Genomic DNA, 21,777 nt, shown 5'->3' with positions numbered 1-21,777 from the left:
GTTCTCAAAACAAAGAAATCTGATTATTGTTGGAGTGGTTCTCTAAATATGCTACATGGGTCACTTAAAGTGCCTCATCCATTCCTGTTTATTGCGTAAGTTGTCTGACCCCTGCCAAAATCTACAGTGTGCTACAATCAAACTGTGTGCCCAAAATCTAAGAAAGGGGAGTGAAATAAAATGCGGTTTGTTTCCAATGACCTCTGTTAGAAAGAGCACTTGCGTGAATCTTCAGCAGGTCAAGCAGCAGCTGCAGGGAGAGACACAGAGTCAACATTTCTTATTGATGAGAGGTCACCAACTTGAAACATTAACTCTGTTTCTCCATCCATAGATGCTGCCAGGCCTGCTCGACATTTCTAGTGCTTTTTTGTTTGTTTTCCTTCAGCTTTCCAGCAGCCTCATATGTTACCTTCGCTTCTGTGACTGTCAAGTGAAATCAGAAACAGCATGTCTGTGATGTTTCCACAATGATCAATGGTCTGCCAGTGTAACAAAACTTAATGGAAGCCTTTCTACATAAGAAACTTGCTGACTAGTGAAAGGTGACTGTGTTTGTCTGAACTATGTTTCGCAAGCTTGTTAAAAAAAAAAGTAGGAGACCATTTGGCCCCTCATGTCTGTTCTGCCATTCAATATGGTCATGGCTGAATTTAAAATTTCACATTCTCATCTACTTCTGAAAACCCTTGATTCCCCTGCCTAGCATGAATCTGTCTAATTCTGTACTAAAAATACTAAATGATCAGGTCATTCTGAGGTAGAGTGTTTCAAAACTGCACAACCATCTTTATTTCAGTCCTGAAAGGGTAACTCCTAATTTTAATACCTAATTCAGGATGACCTACGACAGAAAATATCCATTCCACACCCACCTGGTCCAGACCATTTAGGAACTTGCATGTTTCAATTGACTATCCCTTTATCAGTGAAAATAAGCCAAGCCTGTCCAACCATTCCTCATAAAACCATCTGTTCATTCCAGATATCAATCTAGTAAATCTTCTCTGAACCACCTTCAATGTATTTACATCATTCCTTAAGTGAGGAAACCAAAACTGCATGTAGTCTTCAAGATCTCACTGCAGATGACTTCCACTGGCAGTACTAAAAGTTAAATTAGAAAAGGGGTTTGGAGATGTAGTGTATGTGTATAGTTAAAACATATAAAGAGAGAAAGTAGCACAGGAAAACACTGATTACAGCTTATTCTTTCTACGCAGAACAGGTTCCGACTTAAACCAAATCATTTGTCATTCTTGAGTACTGCACCCACATGATTTCGGCTTTAAGACGCACAAAATCTAATATTACAATGGGGAGGTTGCGTTGATCCAGCAAGTACCTGGTAATTAGGACTCGAAGTTCTTCTCATTTGATTTTCTGCAAATAACTCTTGAGTTTATTCATTTTGTTGTTTTAATTTCATGAACCTTACATACAGCTTCTATAAAAAAACACTTACCTAACAGTATATGGCAAATGTATAGCTCAACTCAATTTCTAATAAGACATTTCAATGAGTATTTTACTTTCCTGTGCCCTAATTGGTCACCTCCTGACCTTCCTTTGATATATTTCCATGGCAACACAGCTTACAATCGCTAACTCTTGCGTAAAATATTATGGAACCTATGTCTTTGCAGAGTTTTAACTGCTTCAAACCAAAGACTACGTCCTCACCGGACAGGAAGAAAGAATTCCTAATTGAAAAACCTCAAAGAGCTTCTGCTGTATTAATTATTTTACCATTAAAAATGCAGTGAAAATATCAGTTGTATCTCAATATATAGCCATGACAAACTTAGTCTCATTTAGATAATAACTGGATTTAAATTGAAAAATTGTTGCTGCATCACTTATTGCCATTAATTAATCAGAAAAATGCTCTAAAGCAAACTGGAAATTCTAAATAATAAGAAGTAAACTAAACAATTAAGCTTTTTTATTATTATCTTCTAATTCAGGTACAAGGGATCTATACCAAGATGAAAATGTCAATCATTATATATTATTAAGGAATGTATTGAGACTGTTAGCTGCTTTATATCATCAGCTGCCTCTTAAATCTATGCCAGCCTGGCTGAAAGTACAGTATTCCAAACAATTTCCTAGGTAACAGATACAAACTAACTGAAAATCATTGTCCCTTAGCAGTTTCTTCCTCTCCAGAGAAAACTAGACATTATTGCTCACTGCATTCTGATTAAGATGGGAACTGAAAGCAAGGAGGATATGGGAGAAATCAAACAGCAGAATCCTGTTGCTGTGTTGCATTGCTCTCTCGGGCTGCCTTAAACCAGTCATACATGAGAAAATGTACAATTGAACTATTTACAAAAGAAAATCAGGAACACTGTTATGATTCAAGCTCTCACTTAGGAGGAGAAATGAGTTGTTGGAGAATGATATGGCAATCTAAGAGAATAAGAAATAGGACCAGGGACAGATGTCTCAAGGAGCTCGAACAACCATATTGCTGATCATTAAACTCAAACTTTCTTGCTCCCTCCTTAAGTCTCTTTGATTCTCTTTGTGTCCAAACTCTATTGAAGTCAGTCTTGAATGTACTCATTGTCTGAGTCCAGGGATGAAGAGTTTCAATGATATATAGCACTCTGATGAAGATATTCCTCCTCATCATGGTCCAAAATGGCTGACCTCTTCACCTGAAACAATGGTCCTTAGTTCTAGATTCTCTAGCCAGGGGAAACAAACTTCAGCATTAATTTCAATAAAGAATCAACATTCTTCAAATTAAAACAAAGTGAAATGTAAGGTATTGAAAGAGACTTTTTAAAAATGTAATCTCAATTATCTCTTTCAATTTGATTTTTCACACACACATACACAAAATACTTTAATTCATGTACTTTCCAGCATTACTGCTTCATAATTTTTGTTCAATAATGTTATAACTAATGGCTTTATACTGTGACCTCAAAAGTATAGAACTTTAACTTACAGCTCTTCCGATTTTTGGGATTTCTTGTCCAGCACGACATAAACCATCCCAAAACTGCCTCTCCCAAGTTTTTCTTGTACCTGGTATCTTCCTGCAATCAGTGACTCAGTGCAGACCATGACTGAAGTGTTTCTAACACTTTTTGGAGCTTCGTGGAATTTTGGCATATTTCCCCTCTTGCTAAGTGAATCTTGACAGCTTTTTTCCACTACACGTTATATTTAAGTTCCCACATATAGAGCCTTCAAAACACCTGCTGGAACAACCAAATGCAGAATTGACACAGTTAAAGAATTGTTACATTAGTACAGCAACAGTACAACCTCTATGGGTAGAAAATTATCATAACCTGTAGCTGAGAACTAGGAACAGCAAAACAATTAGGAATTAGAAGTTGAATATGCCAATTCTTGCATCACTGAATAAAACAAGATGGTTCACAAATGGCCAAGTAATGTGTGCATTATCTCTTCTGTAAAAAGACAGTCTCCATAGTCTTAGCAGACCCTAGGGATACTCTCTTATTAGAGAGAACCCACCAGTGATGGTTTAACCTGAGAGGGAGAAATTGAGAAGGAGATTCCTTCATGGTAACCTCAGCTGGTGCAGGAAATGAACCCATGGTTTTGGCATTATTCTGCCTTACAAACCAGCCATTTAGTCAACTGAGCTAGCTGGCATCTCTTTCATGAGTATAACAAACAATATATGGAATCAATTTCAATGCAGTACTCTAATAGGTTGCATGTTATTTTGGGTAAAAAAATCATACGGTTTGTCTCAAATGATGACCGTTCTTCTGTAAAGAGAAAAATTGATTTCTTCAGCACTTCGTGGTTAATCTACCTACTAAACTCCAACTGCTATTTATTAGTTATGCGGGTGTAATGCTATTAAGCATGAAGATCTTCTGGTATAAAAGGCTGCTAATAGGCAATTCTTGTTAGAACTGTAGCAATTAGGAATGGCCAATAAATGCCAACATATCCAACAATACCCATATCTTATGAACAAATAGAACAAAACTCAGTCAAAGCATCTCCCAGTTGTTCAGACATGAGTATTCAACCTCTTGTGCTTGTCAGTCTATGATTTTCCATCCATTAGTGTGAGCTGGTGTAAAATCACAACCTGAGGAGCAAAAAAGCAGAAAACTTTTGCATGTGTCTCCAAACTTGAACCATTACTCCAAATACATCTCCATTGCCTCCACACTCCCTTCTACCCACCTTCAAGCTTCCCATACCCACTCTGTGCACACTCCCACATACCCATCCTCCACACAATCCCCATATCTACCCTTCCATGCTTCACCCTCCATACCTTACTCCTGAGCATATATGCAGTTCATAATTTTTTTCTGATAGTTAAGTATTACAGAATCAATAACTGGGGAACAAATGGGGGAAAACATGCAGTGCTACCATGTGTGCAATTTCATACTAACCGGTTCTGATGATTGACCATCAAACTGAAACTACTAACTCTGTTTCTGCCTCCAGAGGAATCCCAACCTTTCCTTCCCCAAGGAAAACTGAACCAACTACTCCAATGCACTGAGTTGGATGATCAGCCATTATCATATTGAATGGCAGAGCAGACTGGAAGGCCTGCTCCTATTTTCTATGTACCTATTTTAAATTCCTCACTCGAATTTAGAAGAATAAGAGGCCACCTTCTAAAACATACAAGATTCTTTTATCCTTTTGTGGGAGTATCTAAGACCAAGCAGAATAATTGCAGAGTAAGAGGCCACCCATTTCAGATAAAGATGGGGAGGAATTTCTTCTCTCAGAGGATGGTGCATCTGTGGCTGGGTTGTTTAGTACATTCAAGGCAAAAAAAATGACAGATTTTTAGGCATTAAGGGAATCAAGCATATGGGAAGAAGGTAAGAAAGTGGGAGTTGAGGATTATCAGATCAGCCATGATCTAATTGATTTGAAGGAGTAGAATTGATGGGCTGAATGGTTGACTTTTGCTCCTATACCTTATGATTTTATAATACAAATGATATTTTGTCCATAGTCGCAGAATTGTCAAATGTAGAAGGAAACAATTCAGCCCAGAGTGCTCCTTATGTCTCTAAATATTTAGACAGTGCCAATCCTTTGTACTTTCTCCAATACTCTGCACATTAATTCTACTTAAATAATCATCCAAAGCCCTCTTGAATGCCTCAATGAACCTAAACTGTACTCCCAGGCAGTGCATTCATTACCTGCATTTCTCACAATGTGAAAAAGATTTTTTTTTTCTCCTCAGCTCACATTTGTTTCTTTCCAAAAGTACTTTAAAAGTTTGTCCTCCGGTTCTTAAAAAAAGGCTTATCTGAAGCAGAAGCCTTTCCGGAATACATCACTGGAGCCCCAAATAAACTCACTCTAAAGAGATTTTAGGGAAAGTTACCAAAAAACAATGAAAATTCAGCTATAGGTTTTGCACAAAGCCAGGTTCACGTGCCACACTCACCTGCCCAGGTAACAAATAGAGAGATACATTGAGAACTGGGCTCACTTTTTAAATTATTAATTGCAATCAAGCTGTTTAACCGATCTCTCTCTTTCTCCATGTGCAATAGTTTTAATGCAATAAATTCTATACAGGAACGTTATGCATTTTTTTTGTTACGCAATAGATTTTATGCAATGCCTTGTTTGTTATAGGCACTTTGTTTACCTGCTCGCGGATCGCGGAGTTGAGAGTCCGGTTGCTCCGCAACGGCTCGGAGGATGCCGGGAGCCCCCATATTAATAGATAGACCACATTCACGTTGACGTCACTGCAATGGCGACCGCGCACATCCAGAAAACATCAGAAACAAAATCAAAAAGCATATCTCCTGCCTCAATTTCTTGAAAAGAATATCGTAGATTTGCAATTCCTCAGAAAAATATTGATTACGTATGTTGTTTTGATCAGATTAATCCTGGACACTTATGAAAATGCTGACTTTGAGACATTTTAACTTTTTTTCTCCTTAATATAGAAATTACTTTTCAAAATTGAACCTCTTATTTTTGCATTTACTTCCGGTTTCTTTTCTGCGCATTGCTTCGACAGAAGGATTTTATTTTTACATTTCTCTACGCCAAATGCGCTAAACGTGTTGAGCTGTTTTCAGTCGGAACTTTTGTTTTGAGTATTTGTATTCCGGCCTGGTATCACGGAGGACAGGGTACGGTTTCATTTTCAAAGATCAGGAGAGACTTGTAAAGAGTTGGTAAGATTTTGTAATTATTTCGTTTAAGAATGTATAATCGCTGGAGGTGAAATAATTGTGTAATCTCGATTCATTGAAATCAAAATTATTCACTTTTCACATAGATTGCTTTTTATCTTAAATTGATTATTTATTGCCATAAATATCCAACGCATTTGATTACCAACCATAATCTTAATCTTACATTTTTGCACACGTCTCATCAGCGCTGTTTTAAAATTCGAAATTTGCCTTTTCCCGCCTGGGATCTTACTAATTTCTTTGAGGGGAACCGAGCGTTCGGCAGTTCCTAATCTTTCTAAACTTTTTAAACTTTACTTTTTAACTAGTCCACGAGAACAAGCTCCTTTTTAAATTGTTTGTCTAACTGAGACGTACAATGTCAAACAACCGTAGTTGCAAACTTTGCAACACAGCCAGGTTTCGCGGGCCAAAAGCGAATTTGGCTTTCTGTAACGGGTAAACACCACAAGATACAGCCCTCATTCTCAGCATGGAGAAAGTGAGGACTGCAGATGCTGGAGATCAGAGCTGAAAATGTGTTGCTGGAAAAGCGCAGCAGGTCAGGCAGCATCCAAGGAGCAGGAGAATCGACGTTTCAGGCATGAACCCTTCTTGTTCTCTCTGTTTGGTTACCTTGATTTTTTCTAAGTGTCCTGCGATAACATCTTTCAGAACAGCTTCTCACATCTTCACTTTGAAAGATGCTAGTATAACTAGCATGTAGTTTCCTCATCAGCCATTTCTTTTAGCATCCTAGGATGAAGTGTGTCAGGGGTGGCGACTTGTTAGCATACAACTCCAACAATTCGCTCAGTACCATTTCCCTTGTGATAGTAATTATCTTTATTTCCTCCCTCCATCTTCTGATTTCTGGGAAACTGCTTTATTCTATGTAGTGAAGACCAATGCAAAATATCTGTTCAATTAATCTACCATTTCCTTATTTCCATTATTAATATTCTAACCTCACTTTCTATAGGATCAATATTTACTTTGTTAAGTTTTCACATCTAAATATTTGTAGCAAATCTTACTATCTGTTTAAGATTATATCTAACTTTTTCTCTTGTTACTTTTCCTCTCCTTACTGATCTTTTAATTATGCTTTGTGGTTTGTAATCTTCTTCAGTCTTCTGACCTGAGACCCATCTTTGTGCAATTATATGCTTTTTCTTTAAGTTTGACACTTTCTTTAACTTCTTTTAACTCTCTTTGGAATTTTCATGCTTGTTGAACTATATCTATTATAGTGCTGAAATATTCCCTTAAATATGTTGGATGGAGTATAAAGGAAAAAGTAATTGGAGCTTGTCAGAAAAGTCAGGAGATAATCATTGATAATGATAATCATTATATAATAATCTACATATAGACTAGAAAAATCAGATGTATAACTGTATTTTAAGAGTCCATAGAATATTTTTGGGTCATTTTTTAGAACAAAGGGTAGGCTATAATCTCACTGGATCCCTACAGATTTATCCCTTATCCTCATCTGCCAGTTCACTTTATTTACTTGTTTTCATGCTCTTTAGAGTGCTGTTATTTAAGTTTAAAATACTAGTCATGGACCCTCTTGCCTCCTCCCTCAAACTGGAAGCAAAATTCAATCACATTATGATCACTGTGACCTATGGGAATTTCACAATGTGTCATTAATTAATCCTATTTCATTACAAAACCAGGTCGAATATTGCCTGCTGTCTGGATTGCTCCAGAATATGCTGCTTTAGGAAACTATTGCAAAAACATTCTATGAACTTCTCTTCCAGGCTCTTTTCCAGTCTGTCTACAGTTTAAAATACCCCATTTTATTGCCGTACATTTCTGATATGATTCCATATTTCTTCCTTCAAACTCCATTCTCCTGTGTGGTTATTATTAGAGGGCCTATACAAGTAACTTTTTGCCTTTATCATCTCTCATCTCAATTCAAACCACTTTTGTGTTTTGATTTCCTAAACCCAGTACCTCCTTTCCACATTTCCTAATTTGCTGTTCTTCCTAAATGTCCAATAATCTTTCATATTCAAGTTACAATCTATGTTGTCCTGAGCCATCTCTGTAATGGTTATCATATCGTATTTATTTCTGTTTGCGCTACTGAGACTGCCATAGTGTTAAGAGTTTAGATGGCAAGGAATTTGTTAAGTGTGTACAAGAAAATTTTCTGATTCAATATGTGGATGTACTGACTAGAGAAGGTGCAAAACTTGACCTACTCTTGGGAAATAAGGCAGGGCAAGTGACTGTGGTATCAGTGGGGGAGCACTTTGGGGCCAGCGACCATAATTCTATTCGTTTTAAATAATGATGGAAAAAGATAGACTGGATCTAAAAGTTGAAGTTCTAAATTGGGGGAAGGCTAATTTTGACAGTATTAGGCAAGAACTTTCAAAAGCTGATTGGGGGCAGTTGTTCGCAGGTAAAGGGACGGCTGAAAAATGGGAAGCCTTCAGAAATGAGATAATAAGAGTCTAGACACAGTATATTCCTTTTAGGGTGAAAGGAAAGGCTGGTAGGTATAGGGAATGCTGGATGACTAAAGAAATTGAGGGTTTGGTGAAGAAAAAGAAGGAAGCATATGTCAGGTATAGACAAGACAGATCAAATGAATCATATAAAGGTAGTATGGGTATACCTAAGAGGGAAATCAGGAGGGAAAAAGGGGACATGAGATAGCTTTGGCAAATATGGTTAAGGAGAATCCAAAGGACTTTTACAAATACATTAAGGACAAAAGGGTAACTAGGGAGAAAATAGGGCCCCTCAAAGATCAGCAAGGCGGCCTTTGTGTGGAGCCACAGGAAATGAACAGGATACTAAATGAGTATTTTGCATCAGTATTTACTGTGGAAAAGGACATGGAAGATATAGAATGTAGGGAAAGAGTTGGTGACACCTTGAAAAATGTCCATATTACAGAAGAGGAAGTGCTGGATGTCTTGAAACATATAAAAATGGATAAATTCCCAGAACCTGATCAGGTGTACCCGAGAACTCTGTGGGACACGAGGGAAGTGATTGTTGGCCTCTTGCTGTGATATTTGTATCATCGATAGTCACAGATGAGGTGCCAGAAGACTGGAAGTTGGCTAATATGGTGCCACTGTTTAAGCAGGGTGGTAAGAATAAGCAAGGGAACTATAGACCAGTGAGCCTGAAATTGGTCGTGGACAAGTTATTGGAGGGAATCCTGAGGGACAGGATGTACATGTATTTGGAAAGGCAAGGACTGATTCAGGATAGTCAACATGGCTTTTTGCATGGGAAATCATGTCTCACAAACTTGATTAAGTTTTTTGAAGAAGTAACAAAGAGGATTGATGAGGGCAGAGCGGTGGACGTGATCTATATGGACTTCAGTAAGGCGTTCGACAAGGTTCCCCATGGGAGACTGGTTAGCAAGGTTAGATCTCATGGAATACAGGGAGAACTAGCCATTTGGATACAAAACTGGATCAAAGGTAGAAGACAGAGGGTGGTGGTGAAGGGTTGTTTTACAGACTGGAGGCCTGTAACCAGTGGAGTGACACAAGGATCAGTGCTGGGTCCACTGCTTTTCGTCATTTATATAAATGATTTGGATGAGAGCAAAAGAGGTATAGTTAGTAAGTTTGCAGACAACACCAAAATTGGAGGTGTAGTGGATAGCGAAGAATATTACCTCAGATTGCAATGGGATCTTGATCAGATGGACCAATGAGCTGAGAAGTGGCAGGTGGAGTTTAATTTCGGTAAATGCGAGGTGCTGCATTTTGGGAAAACAAATCTTAGCAGGACTTATACACTTAATGGTAAGGTCCTAGGGAGTGTTACTGAACAAAGAGACCTTGGAGTGCAGGTTCATAGCTGTGAGGGAGAGAGAGCATATGTGCGTGTGTGAGAGAGAGTGAGTAAGTGTGCATGCACACACACATATAGGTATATGGGGTGATTTGCATTTGCATATTTATATTTACAGATACATCTATTTTATTCAAAAAGCACAATCTGTAGGCAGTCTTCTATGTGACATGTTTTAAATTCCTGTGTTGGAAATAGACCCAGTCTGACTCAAGGTTGGAAGACAGACAGATTCTAACCTTGCACCTTTGATGCATTGTCTGAGCTGAGGTGTCACCTTTTTTATATGAAATCTTAAGTTATCTCGGTAATGTGACTTGAAAGAAGTTCTGAAATTTACATATTCATGAATCGAAACCTCAACCCAATCTAAGTGATGAAGACTTAACAGCAATCTAGGTTTGTTTAATACATTGCATCAGTTGTGTGAACACTTTGACCTTTTACTCTAAATTCTGTGTCCTTTGATCCTCCACACTAGCTAAGTAATGAAGGAGCAGCACTCAAGAATGCTTGTAGACAATAGACAATAGGTGCAGGAGTAGGCCATTCTGCCCTTCGAGCCTGCACCACCATTCATTATGATCATGGCTGATCATCCTCAATCAGTATCCTGTTCCTGCCTTATCTCCATGACCCTTGATTCCACTATTCTTGCGAGCTCTATCCAACTCTTTCTTAAATGAATCCAGAGACTGGGCCTCCACTGTCTTCTGGGGCAGAGCATTGCACACACCCACCACTTTCTGGGTGAAGAAGTTTCTCCTCATCTCTGTCCTAAATGACCTACCCCGTATTTTTAAGCTGCGTCCTCTGGTTCGGGACTCACCCATCAGCGGAAACATGTTTCCTGCCTCCAGAGTGTCCAATCCTTTAATAATCTTATACGTCTTAATCAGATCCCCTCTCAGTCTTCTAAACTCAAGGGTATACAAGCCCAGTCGCTCCAGTCTTTCAGTGTAAGGTAATCCCGCCATTCCAGGTATTGACCTCGTGAACCTAAGCTGCACTCCCTCAATAGCCAGAATGTCTTTCCTCAAATTTGGAGACCAGACCTGCACACAATATTCCAGGTGCGGTCTCACCATGGCCCTGTACAGCTGCAGAAGAACCTCTTTGCTTCTATACTCAATCCCTCTTGTTATGAAGGCCAGCATGCTATTAGCTTTCTTCACTGCCCGCTGTACCTGCATGCTTGCCTTCATTGACTGGTACTTTAAAATAAACTGGTTGGACTATAACCTGGTATTGAGTGATTTTCAACTTTGTCCACCCCAGTCCAACACTGGTACCTCCATATCATGGGTTCCAAATATGGCATGTATTTGGGGTCGCATGGTGACTCAATGCTGCGATACAGCGCCAAGGTCCCAGGATTGATTCCACCCTCAGGCAACTATCTTTGTGGAGTTTGCACATTCTCCCCATGTCTGCGTTTCCTGCAGGTGATCTGGTTTCCTCCCACACTCAAAGATGTGCAAGGTAGATGGATTGGTCATGCTAAATTGCCCATAGTGTCAAGGGGTGTGCAGGCTGGGTGGAGTAGCGTAGGGAAATGCAGGGTTATTGGGTTTGGGTATGGGAGGTGGGATACTCTTTGGAGGGCATTGTGGACCTGATGAGTGGAAAGACCTGCTTCCACATTGCAGGGATTCAATTATTTAGATGCTGAGTCTCTAGTTTTGTCCTTTTGCATTTTTATAACCTTATCTGTTGTGAGAAACAAAGCCCACTCACTTCAATAATTTCAGTCTGAGACAAGATCCGAATCAGCAGTGTCCTTTATTTTACACTTGCAAGTAGGTGAGATGTCTAGTGCCTATAAGGTAGAGGACATACACACACCAAGTTCAATTCATACATAATATTTATATGATTTGATGTCTTTTGTTTTACATTGCTCCTCCCCTGCTTACATCGTCCACTTCCCTAAGACCGGCCCGCATTACCTCTGTTTATCTCTTGCCTTATCCGGCCTTGTCTGTGACAAAATGCTTATTCCTGGCCTCACAAGCCTGTTTGACCTCATCCTGCTGTAGGTCATTGTTAGGCATATTCTTTCTTCATCATTATCTACCCCCTTCATCTGTGCCTTTCCCGAGGCCGTTCTGATCCCTATGACCCTTTTACTTGGGGTTTGTTCCTGTGTTTTTGTAAAAGTGGGAAGCAGATGTTTATACCTACTGTTTGTACAGGCGTATCTAGCTTAACTTCATCCCCTCACAACATCTTGTCTACTTGCCCGTAATGTCTACCATTGTTTTGCAGTCACATTTCATTCTGACATACAATTTTAGCTAATACAAAAACAATTATATATTTCCTCCACATCGTTTCCATTCTTGTTGACTCAGCTCGTGGCTAAAACAATTGCACACTGGTGTGAGTTCATTTTACTTTGTAAAATGGATTTGCAGAATTGCAGAAGTAACATTAATTTACCTATATCCCACAATTTCCCCCTTTTCTTTAATTACCATTTGTTATCTTCTGCATTTTTCTTTTAGGGGCACCTGTTTCATCAAGGCTGTTTCAATCAGTCTTTGGGTGAGCCCTCGTATACAGGGTATGATACAACAGCCAATGGCCACCAATACCCCGACTACTACTATCAGGGAAGTAAGGATAGAAACACCATCCCCTTCTACCTTCCAAACCAGGACTCAAGCCATCCTGTGAGAGATGTGTCTACTCCTGAATTCTTAGCCAGTTCCTCTGCTAAGGTAGTCAATCCTCTTAAGGCCCGAGTAATTGAACCATCAGGTGCAGTGTTGTTAGGAATAAAGTTACAACAACTTCCTCCTAACATCACACACACACCCCCTTTTTCTGCTAAAATCCTATCAAGGGCCATTCTTTTTTCCCATACCATCCCAGTTGTCGCATCAAGCTGGTCTGATATTCCTTTAACCGCATCTCTTGTATAATTTATAAATCGCTGTTGATTATAGAAAATGTAATTTATCCAATCTACATTTTTATTAATTGTTACCCACCAAAAGAGAGCTGACTCAAAGCCTGCTGCAATCTGGTTACGAGCCTTGAATTCATCAGGTACCCCCCTAGGGACTCCTACAGAATCGAGATAAATCCTGTCATCGAAAGAAGTGTCTAACAGTAATCTCTTACCCCTTCCCTTTTTCCCTCCTATCTTTTCCTTCTCAAATGCCAGGGTATGCCTATACTACGTCACTTTCAGTCCAAATTTAACATTGAACTACATGAAAGCATATGAATTGACCATGCTAAATTGCCCATCATGTTAGGTGTAGGGGAATGGGTCTGGATGGGTTGCTCTTCGGAGGGTCGGTGTGGACTTGTTGGGCCGAAGGGCCTGTTTCCACACTGTAGGTAATCTAATTTAATTTAATCTAAATGGAATTGCCAATTGTACAATTGCACATATCCCTCTCCAATCTGGAGGTAGCGTGGGTCTCAATATTTTGCCTCCACAGTACCACCACAGATCCGCTCGGGGAACCTTTAATGCTGAGTAGTTCCCTTCCTTCTCCATTTCGGTAACATTCTTAATCTCTGTACATACTTTCAGCTCCCCCAAATCTTTCGACCGACTTGTACCTCGTCTACGCACACACAATGTGTGATTTCCAACTGCGGCAGAAAACAGGGGGGAACTTTTGCATCTTTCTTCTCCAAGGGAGGGAATATCAGAGATAGGAAGGTACAATTCCTATCATTCCACGCAGTCTCATCCTGATACAGGGCTATCATACATATCATGCCCTTCCTGTCTCACTTCCACCCGAGCGGAAAGGAAACCCCCTGGGCCACTGTCCGACCGGAGGCACATACATAGCAATTGCTCTTGTTCAGACTTTTCACAGTATACTTTACCCATTCAACCCAGGCATTTGCATCCCCGTACCCAGTTTCTATTTCAATGGTCTGTTTCAAGTCCTTTACCTCTATAAATTTTACTACTTTAGGATCATCGGGAGGGGTGAAAGATTGTATCTTATTACCCAGTAGTTCTACCCGTTTTCCCCATCCTACGCTAATTCGAAAACAATAGCCCAAGAAATCCTTTCCATTTGCTTTCATTTCTATCCTAAACATTTCATTTCATTGTATCTCATAGGTGCCCCCCCCCCCCAGGATTGTTTCGTGCCATGTGGTTTTCCTTATCATTAGGTATATTGGGTTACACTTTTTATCAGGACAATCACGAGCTGGTCGGAAGGGGGCCCGGTGTACTGTGATGAGACCATTATACTAAGTACCATCCCCAAGGCCAGGCCCGGTGTACTGTGACGAGACCATTATACTAAGTACCATCCCCAAGGCCATCCACATAGGACTTAAGATGTATCTCAGAGCTGCGGTACTGTCTCTGATTATCTACATCCCCACAATTTACTAAGCTGCATACATCAGCGTCTATTACTTGTGGATTATCAGATTCAGGAACCGTTAATAATACATATGAAAATGATATTTGACGAAATCCCAATACTAAAAGGGCTAGCATCATAATTCTAGCAGCATTCCCAGTATTCTAAACATCATGCTGAAGCACAAAAAGATTTAATATACAATCTTACAGAAATAATCCCGCGCTCGCGTCGCCACTATATAATTAGTTACTCAAAGCCTCTTTAGTCTGAGTTTCAGCGGGTCTTGCGGTGATTCGGCTGTCCAGACTTCTTCCTCAACTGGAGATTCCACTGACCCTTTGATCCGAGTGTAATGAGTCCAGCCTTTCTCCGCCGTCCTTATTGCCGTTTCGGTAGTCAAAAGAGCCTGGTATGGCCCTTCCCAGTCTGGCTGCAATTTAGTCTCTGTCCATGATTTTACTAAGATCCAATCGCCCGGCCGGATGGGATGAACGGTGAATTCAAGGGGTGGAGTCTGTGCCAATAAACCCTGTTTCCTGAGGAAAAACAAAGAGGAGGACAAGCCTAGTATGTACTTCTTTAAAAACAAATCTATAGTTTCAGGAATTGGCAATTCTCCACTCGTTCCCAAGTAAGGTAATCCAAATCTTTCCTTGGGGCTGTTCGTACTCGCAAGAGAGCTATAGGTAAACATTTGGTCCAAGGGAGTCTGGTTTCTATTATCGATTTAGAGAGTTGTCGTTTGAGTGTTTGGTTCATTCTCTCAACCCTTCCCGATGATGGCGGGTGCCATGGAGTATGGAACTCCCAGGAAATTCCCAACCCTTTCATTACCCCCTGTAACACTTTAGAGGTAAAGTGAGTTCCTTGGTCGGAATCAATATGGTTCACGAGCCCATATCGGGGAATTATGTGCTCCAATATTGTTTTAGACACTCCACTCACAGTGGCAGTAGCTAGGGGGTATGCCTCAACCCAACTAGATGAATGATCTACTATGACTAGCATATATTTTAGTCTCCCTACCCTGGGGAGTTCAGTATAATCTACTTGTATACTCTGGAAAGGGCTCAATCCTGGGTCTCTTCCTCCCGGGGTCTGTTTTCTCAAGACTTTCTTATTTACCTATTTGCATATGATACATCCCTCACATATTTGTTTAGCAATTGTATATATTCCTTTACATCCATATTCCCTAAGAACTAAATCACACATTGCTTGTACTCCCCAATGGCTGCCTTGGTGTAGGACAGCCATAATCTCTCACATCATCATTTTGTTCAACATTCTCCTTCCATCAGGTAACCTCCAATGCCAGTCTGCTGTTTTTACAGCCCCTAAATCTCTCAATTCTTTTTCTTCGCTTTCAGTAAATATAGGAGCTTCCAGAGGACCTGGGACAGTAGGTATTAGGGAATGAATCACCACTTCTTGTGGGTTCAGGGCGGCTTCCCTAGCCACTTCATCGACTAATCTATTTCCCCTAACCTCTGGTTCATTTCCCTTCTGATGACCATTTATATGCACTACTGCTATTTCTCAGGGAAGTAATAGGGACTCCAAGACCCGTTTAATCAATTCTTCATGTACTAATACTTTCCCTCGGCTATTGATCAGCTGTCGTTCCTGCCATATCTTACCGAAAGTGTGCACAACACCAAATGCATATTTAGAGTTAGTGTATACTGTTCCCTCTTTATTCTCTAATGCCCTAAGGGCTCTTTCCAATGCATAGAGTTCACAAGTCTGAGCTGACCACCCATTTGGCAACCGTCCTGCCTCCACCACACTACTGTTTGTCCCGTCTACGACTGCATACCCATTATATCTTTTCCCTTCAGTCACCCGGGATGATCCGTCTATAAAAAGTCTAGCCCCTGCATGAAGTGGAACATCTCTCAGGTCCATGCGGACCTTAGTTTGGTATTCTATAATGTCAAGGCAATCATGCCCTGGATTCTGAGGAGATTCTCCTTCCCCTTTCCAAAGAAAGGCAGCTGGATTTAAACAATTGTCCGTGACCAACACTAGATCATCCTTTTCTATTAATATTGCCTCATATTTCAGAATCCGCGAGTCTGTCAACCATCGCCCAGCTTTTTGGTTTAGGATTGTTCTCACTTGGTGTGGAGTGCTTACTATTAGGGCTCCCCCAAATGTAAGCTTTCTGCTTTCCTCCACCAACAGTGCAGTGGCAGCCACAGCCTGCACACACTCAGGCCACCCCCGGGATACTGGATCCAGTAGCTTCGAAAGATATGCTACTGGTTGTCTCATTCATCCCCACCTCTGGGTCAATACTCCCAAAGCCGCTCCCTTATCCACGGTAGCAAAGAGGTGGAAAGGTTTATCTAGAGAAGGTAAGGCTGACACGGGGGCATGGATCAGATCTCTTTTCAGTTTCTCAACTAGGTCTTTTTCCTCATCATCCCAACTTAGACATTTTGGTTCCCCCTCTAATAGTTTGAGATATAATTTCTTAGTCTTCTGTGCATAGGAATCAATCCACAATCTGCAATAACCCGTTAAACCCAAAAATTTGCGTAACTCCCGTTTAGTGCTGGGCAGTGGCATCCCCACTATTCCCTCTATCCATTCCGGGCTTATCTTTCGCTTTCCCTCACTAACTAAATGTCCCAAGTATTTCACTTCTTGCTCCACATATTGTAGTTTGTTTTTAGATACTCGCAGTCCCTGCTGACCCAAGAAATTCAATAATTTGTTAGTGGCTTCTCCTACTCTTTCTCTTCTTTTCCCTGTTACTAAGAGGTCGTCTACATACTGCAACAGGGTAGTCCCCTTGGGGCTGCTAAATTTCTCCAAAATTTGTTCTAACGTCTGTCCAAATAAATTTGGGGATTCCGTAAACCCCTGGGGAAGCACAGTACACCGGTGTTGCTGTTTCTGTCCTGTCTTAGGGTCTTCCCACTCAAAGGTAAACAAATTCCTACCTTCCTCTGCCAAGGGACAAGCCCAAAAGGCATCCTTTAAATCTATCACACTAAACCATTTGTGGTCATGAGGGATCTCACTTAATAAGGTATAGGGGTTTGGCACCACTGGGTGCCTGATCTGTACTATTCGATTTAATGTTCTCAAATCCTGCACCAATCGATAAGTTCCATCGGATTTCCACACTGGTAGTATTGGGGTATTATAAGGAGACATACATGGCTCCAACAGTCCATCTCTAATCAATCCTTCAATTACTGGCTGCAGTCCTCGTTTACCTTCTATGAAAATGGGATATTGTCACTCACAGACAACGTCCCCTTTTCCTTTTTTTTAAATTTACTTCAAGGGGAGGGATCTGTAGTTTTCCACAATTCCCTTCCCTAGCCCATACAATAAGGTCTATCTCTCTCTCCACATCCTCTGTCAACATTGCCTTTTGTACAACTAATTCTTTTTCCTGAATTCCAATCCCCAGTTCTAAGAGGATAATTAAGTCTCTCCCTAGTAAGTTACTTCCTATATCAGGGATATACAACAATTCCCCTGTGACCCTATCCTTAGGACCTTCTATCATCATAGGTTCAAATACTGGAACAGTAAATCCTTCCCCTTTTACCCCTGAAACAGTAATTGACCGTGTTGACATTCCTACTTTCTTTGGTTTAAAATTCAGCGATGACCGTGCTGCCCCATATCTACTAGGAAGACTACCTCTTCCCCACAGGGTCCCACCTTCAGGTTTATCAAGGGTTCCTGGTGGGCCCCCGAGGGCAGGAACCCCAGACACCCCTATTCTTCATCAAAATTCATAAGCGGAATTGCCCTCTCTTCCCTTTTCAGAGCAGGACACTCCCGCTTAAAGTGCCCTATCTTTCCGCAATAATAGCATTCTGCCTGTGGAGACCTCCAGCTCTGCCCCTGTCGCTCGAACCCTCTATCAAATGCTCCCCCTTGTCCTCTCTGTTGGACATGCTGCCACCCACCGCTCCGGTTGCTCACTATTGGTTCCATTCTTTTCTTAACTACCTCATCAACCGCAGCTACCATCATTTTCACCTTCTGTTTCTGTCGCTCATCCTCTCTCTTTACAAACACTTTCTGTGCCTCTCTTAACAATTCATCTAATGGCTTTTCACTCCACCCTTCTACCTTCTGTATCTTTCTCTGTATGTCTGGCCATTCCTTTGTCACAAAATGTACTTTCAAAAGACCCTGTGCCACTGGGTCTTCAGGGTTCATTCCAGAGTATTTTTGCATTGAGTCTCTTAATCTTTGCAAGAAAGCTGAGGGAGTCTCACCTTTCTCCTGTCTAACTTCAAAGGCTTTAGTCAAATTCTGTGACTTCGGAACTGCTTCTCTTATTCCTTTTAGAATCAGGTCTTTCAATTAATTCCCTCATTTCTTCTCTATGCTCCGGATTTTGGTTTTCCCACTGGGGGTCTCTGAGGGGAAACTTCACCTCTCCCTGTCCAGCATCCCCATCTCCAATCGGGTGTTCCCTGTCCCATATTTTAATGGCTGCTCCCCATACAAGTCCCCTTTCTTTCCCCAGTAAATAGTATATTCAAAATAGACATTAACTCAGCCCAGGTATACAGACTGGGCCCCAAAAATTGATCAATTTGTTCAGACAACCCTACCGGATCCTCAACCAGGACCTTCATTTCTTTTTTAAATGTTCTGACTTCCCCACGGCTGAGGGGAACACTTACAAACCCAATCTCTTTGTCCCCTATTGGTACCTCCCGAAGGGGATAAGTCATTACGTTCTTCCCCTTTTTCTTTTTTTAAAGAAATATTGCAATATTTCTAGCTCCCCATAACTTCAAACACCAATTCATCAATTCATGCTTGACTAACTTTAAAGCCTGTTCCAAACTTGTAAATATATTTATATATTTATGTTCATTTATTCAGTATTTAATATTCAAAATGTAAAATGCATACAGTTCTCAATTTTGAAATCCACTGTAATCACCCAGTTTTAGTCCCTTAATTTAAATCCAAAATTAGTTTTCTTAAGTAGTGCTGACCAATCATTGCTCAATTACAATACTATAGGTCTTGAAATAATCAGAGCTGCCTTAAAAGAATTTGTCTATTCAAGTTAAAAAAAAACTTCTAATGCATGAACAATGGCCGAATCCAAGGTCACAGATATTAACCATAGAATTTTGTTTTTACTACAATCTAATGTTGAACTGAAACTTCAACTGTCCTCCATAAATCGCTTTTATGTAAAGATAAAAGAGATTAATTAGAAACTGATAGTAAGGCAGTCATGACCTGTAAGAAGAACAGGAGGTATCATTCTTTTTTTTCATAATCTCTATAGAATCCTTAACCTTAAAAGAAATCATGTTAAGTTTCCATAATAAAATTCAGATTCAAAACAGTCCCAGAACTCAAGCTCCAGGGAATAAAACGCAAACATTCAATCACCAACAAACAAATGTGCATTCAAACCAAATCACAAAGGGTTAAACTTTCTACCAGCTGTACAGCTCTTTTCATTCTCTCTCTCACTCTCTCTCTCTCTCACTCATTGACAAATAAATTCAGATATTTACAAATTCAGTCTTTGTCCGACCTGTATTTTGGCCAGAAGAGGTGGGACGAAGAATGGATTCCTTAGTCCATACGAAGCAACAATATTTAATCATCTTTTTCCCTTGTACAAGTATTATTTTGCCAATTCCACAACATCCTCCCCAAAGGACTTTCTGGAGGTATGTTGTAAGGGACCCCGCCTCCATTTCCATTGCTTTTTCCTTCTTTTGTTTTCCCGGAGGCTTTTTCCTTACCCACGGCACAACCCATATTGAGTTTCTTCGTTAGTCCCTTATTAACTACTAAAACTCAATCCCGGCCACCAAGGCAATACTTAAAAGTCAGGTTTCTTACCTTGGTCTGTGCCTGGCCCCTTGTCGCCATATTTTTTATCGAACGCCTATCCCTGTCTGATTCAGATGTCTCTCTTGTGGTATTCGTACCAGTCTCCCAAGGGAGCAGACCAAACCAGGACACGAGACCGCTCCTCAATGGGGGACGCGTCTTCCCAGTGTCCAAGGCCAGCCACTCCCCCCGGTGATGGATGAAAATCCCAGACGAGCCCCCAATTGTGAGAAACAAAGCCCACTCACTTCAATAATTTCAGTCTGAGACAAGATCCGAATCAGCAGTGTCCTTTATTTTACACTTGCAAGTGGGTGAGATGTCCAGTGCCTAAAAGGTAGAGGACATACACACACCAAGTTCAATTCATACATAATATTTATATGATTTGATGTCTTTTGTTTTACATTGCTCCTCCCCTGCTTACATCGTCCACTTCCCTAAGACCGGCCTGCATTACCCCTGTTTATCTCTTGCCTTATCTGGCCTTGTCTGTGACAAAATGCTTATTCCTGGCCTCAAGCCTGTTTGACCTCATCCTGCTGTAGGTCATTGTTAGGCATATTCTTTCTTCTTCATTATCTACCCCCTTCATCTGTGCCTTTCCCGAGGCCGTTCTGATCCCTATGACCCTTTTAATTGGGGTTTGTTCCTGTGTTTTTGTAAAAGTGGGAAGCAGATGTTTATACCTACTGTTTGTACAGGCGTATCTAGCTTAACTTCATCCCCTCACAACATCTTATCTACTTGCCCGTAATGTCTACCATTGTTTTGCAGTCACATTTCATTCTGACATACAATTTTAGCTAATACAAAAACAATTATATATTTCCTCCACATCGTTTCCATTCTTGTTGACTCAGCTCGTGGCTAAAACAATTGCACACTGGTGTGAGTTCATTTTACTTTGTAAAATGGATTTGCAGAATTGCAGAAGTAACATTAATTTACCTATATCCCACATCTGTCGACTCACTCGGAGATATACTCTCAAACACTTCTTCTCATTCCCCATTTTAGTACTTTTCTCTCTTGCCTTGTCTTTACACCTATTACATCTTCCCAAATTACATCACTAAAATAAGTCTGCTGATTTCAAACCTGACTTGCTTGATGGATCAAGAAGCTGACAGGAGGGGATGATCTTTTTCGTGGGGAACATTATATCACTTTTCAATTTTAGAACAGGATACAGTAATCTCAAGCAACAATATTAAACACCTCAAAGAAAGCCACTTGCAGAGGTTTGAGGGGAACTAAGTTAAATGGACAAAAGAAATGATAAACAAATCACAAGAAGTGAGGAAATAACGCAAAATGGTAAGCATCTCATTTATTTAAAATGGAATCTCAGCAAAGATGGCCTATGAGAAATGAGGCATGGAAGGGGTCAAAAGGAGAAGAGGTGTGGTGGGGTGCAGATGGCGAAAGTATGTAAAAAAGGGAGGGGAAGAAGATGGAAAAGGTGGAGAAGGGTATCAGGGAGAGGAGAGGAAGAGAAGGGCAAGTGGGAGGAATGGGTTGGTAGATTATGG

At 40.5% G+C, this 21,777-nt stretch overlaps 1 protein-coding gene across 1 annotated transcript in view; it reads right to left on the bottom strand.

Annotated features, from left to right (window-relative positions):
* The window catches only part of nek11 (NIMA-related kinase 11), a 286,065-nt gene extending 280,352 nt beyond the window's left edge, over positions 1-5,713 (bottom strand). The window contains exons 1-2 of the mRNA XM_072560362.1: positions 5,645-5,713; positions 2,966-3,218 (exon numbers count right to left, since the gene is read on the bottom strand). Coding sequence (XP_072416463.1) covers positions 2,966-3,132 — 167 coding nt within the window. The 5' untranslated portion in view covers positions 3,133-3,218; positions 5,645-5,713. The remainder of the gene's footprint in view (positions 1-2,965; positions 3,219-5,644) is intronic.
* Between the last annotated feature and the right edge of the window lie 16,064 nt (positions 5,714-21,777).

Source organism: Chiloscyllium punctatum, chromosome 41 (genome assembly GCF_047496795.1).
Source record: "Chiloscyllium punctatum isolate Juve2018m chromosome 41, sChiPun1.3, whole genome shotgun sequence".
NCBI lineage: Eukaryota > Metazoa > Chordata > Chondrichthyes > Orectolobiformes > Hemiscylliidae > Chiloscyllium > Chiloscyllium punctatum.
This window is presented reverse-complemented; position numbering and strand designations above follow the sequence as displayed.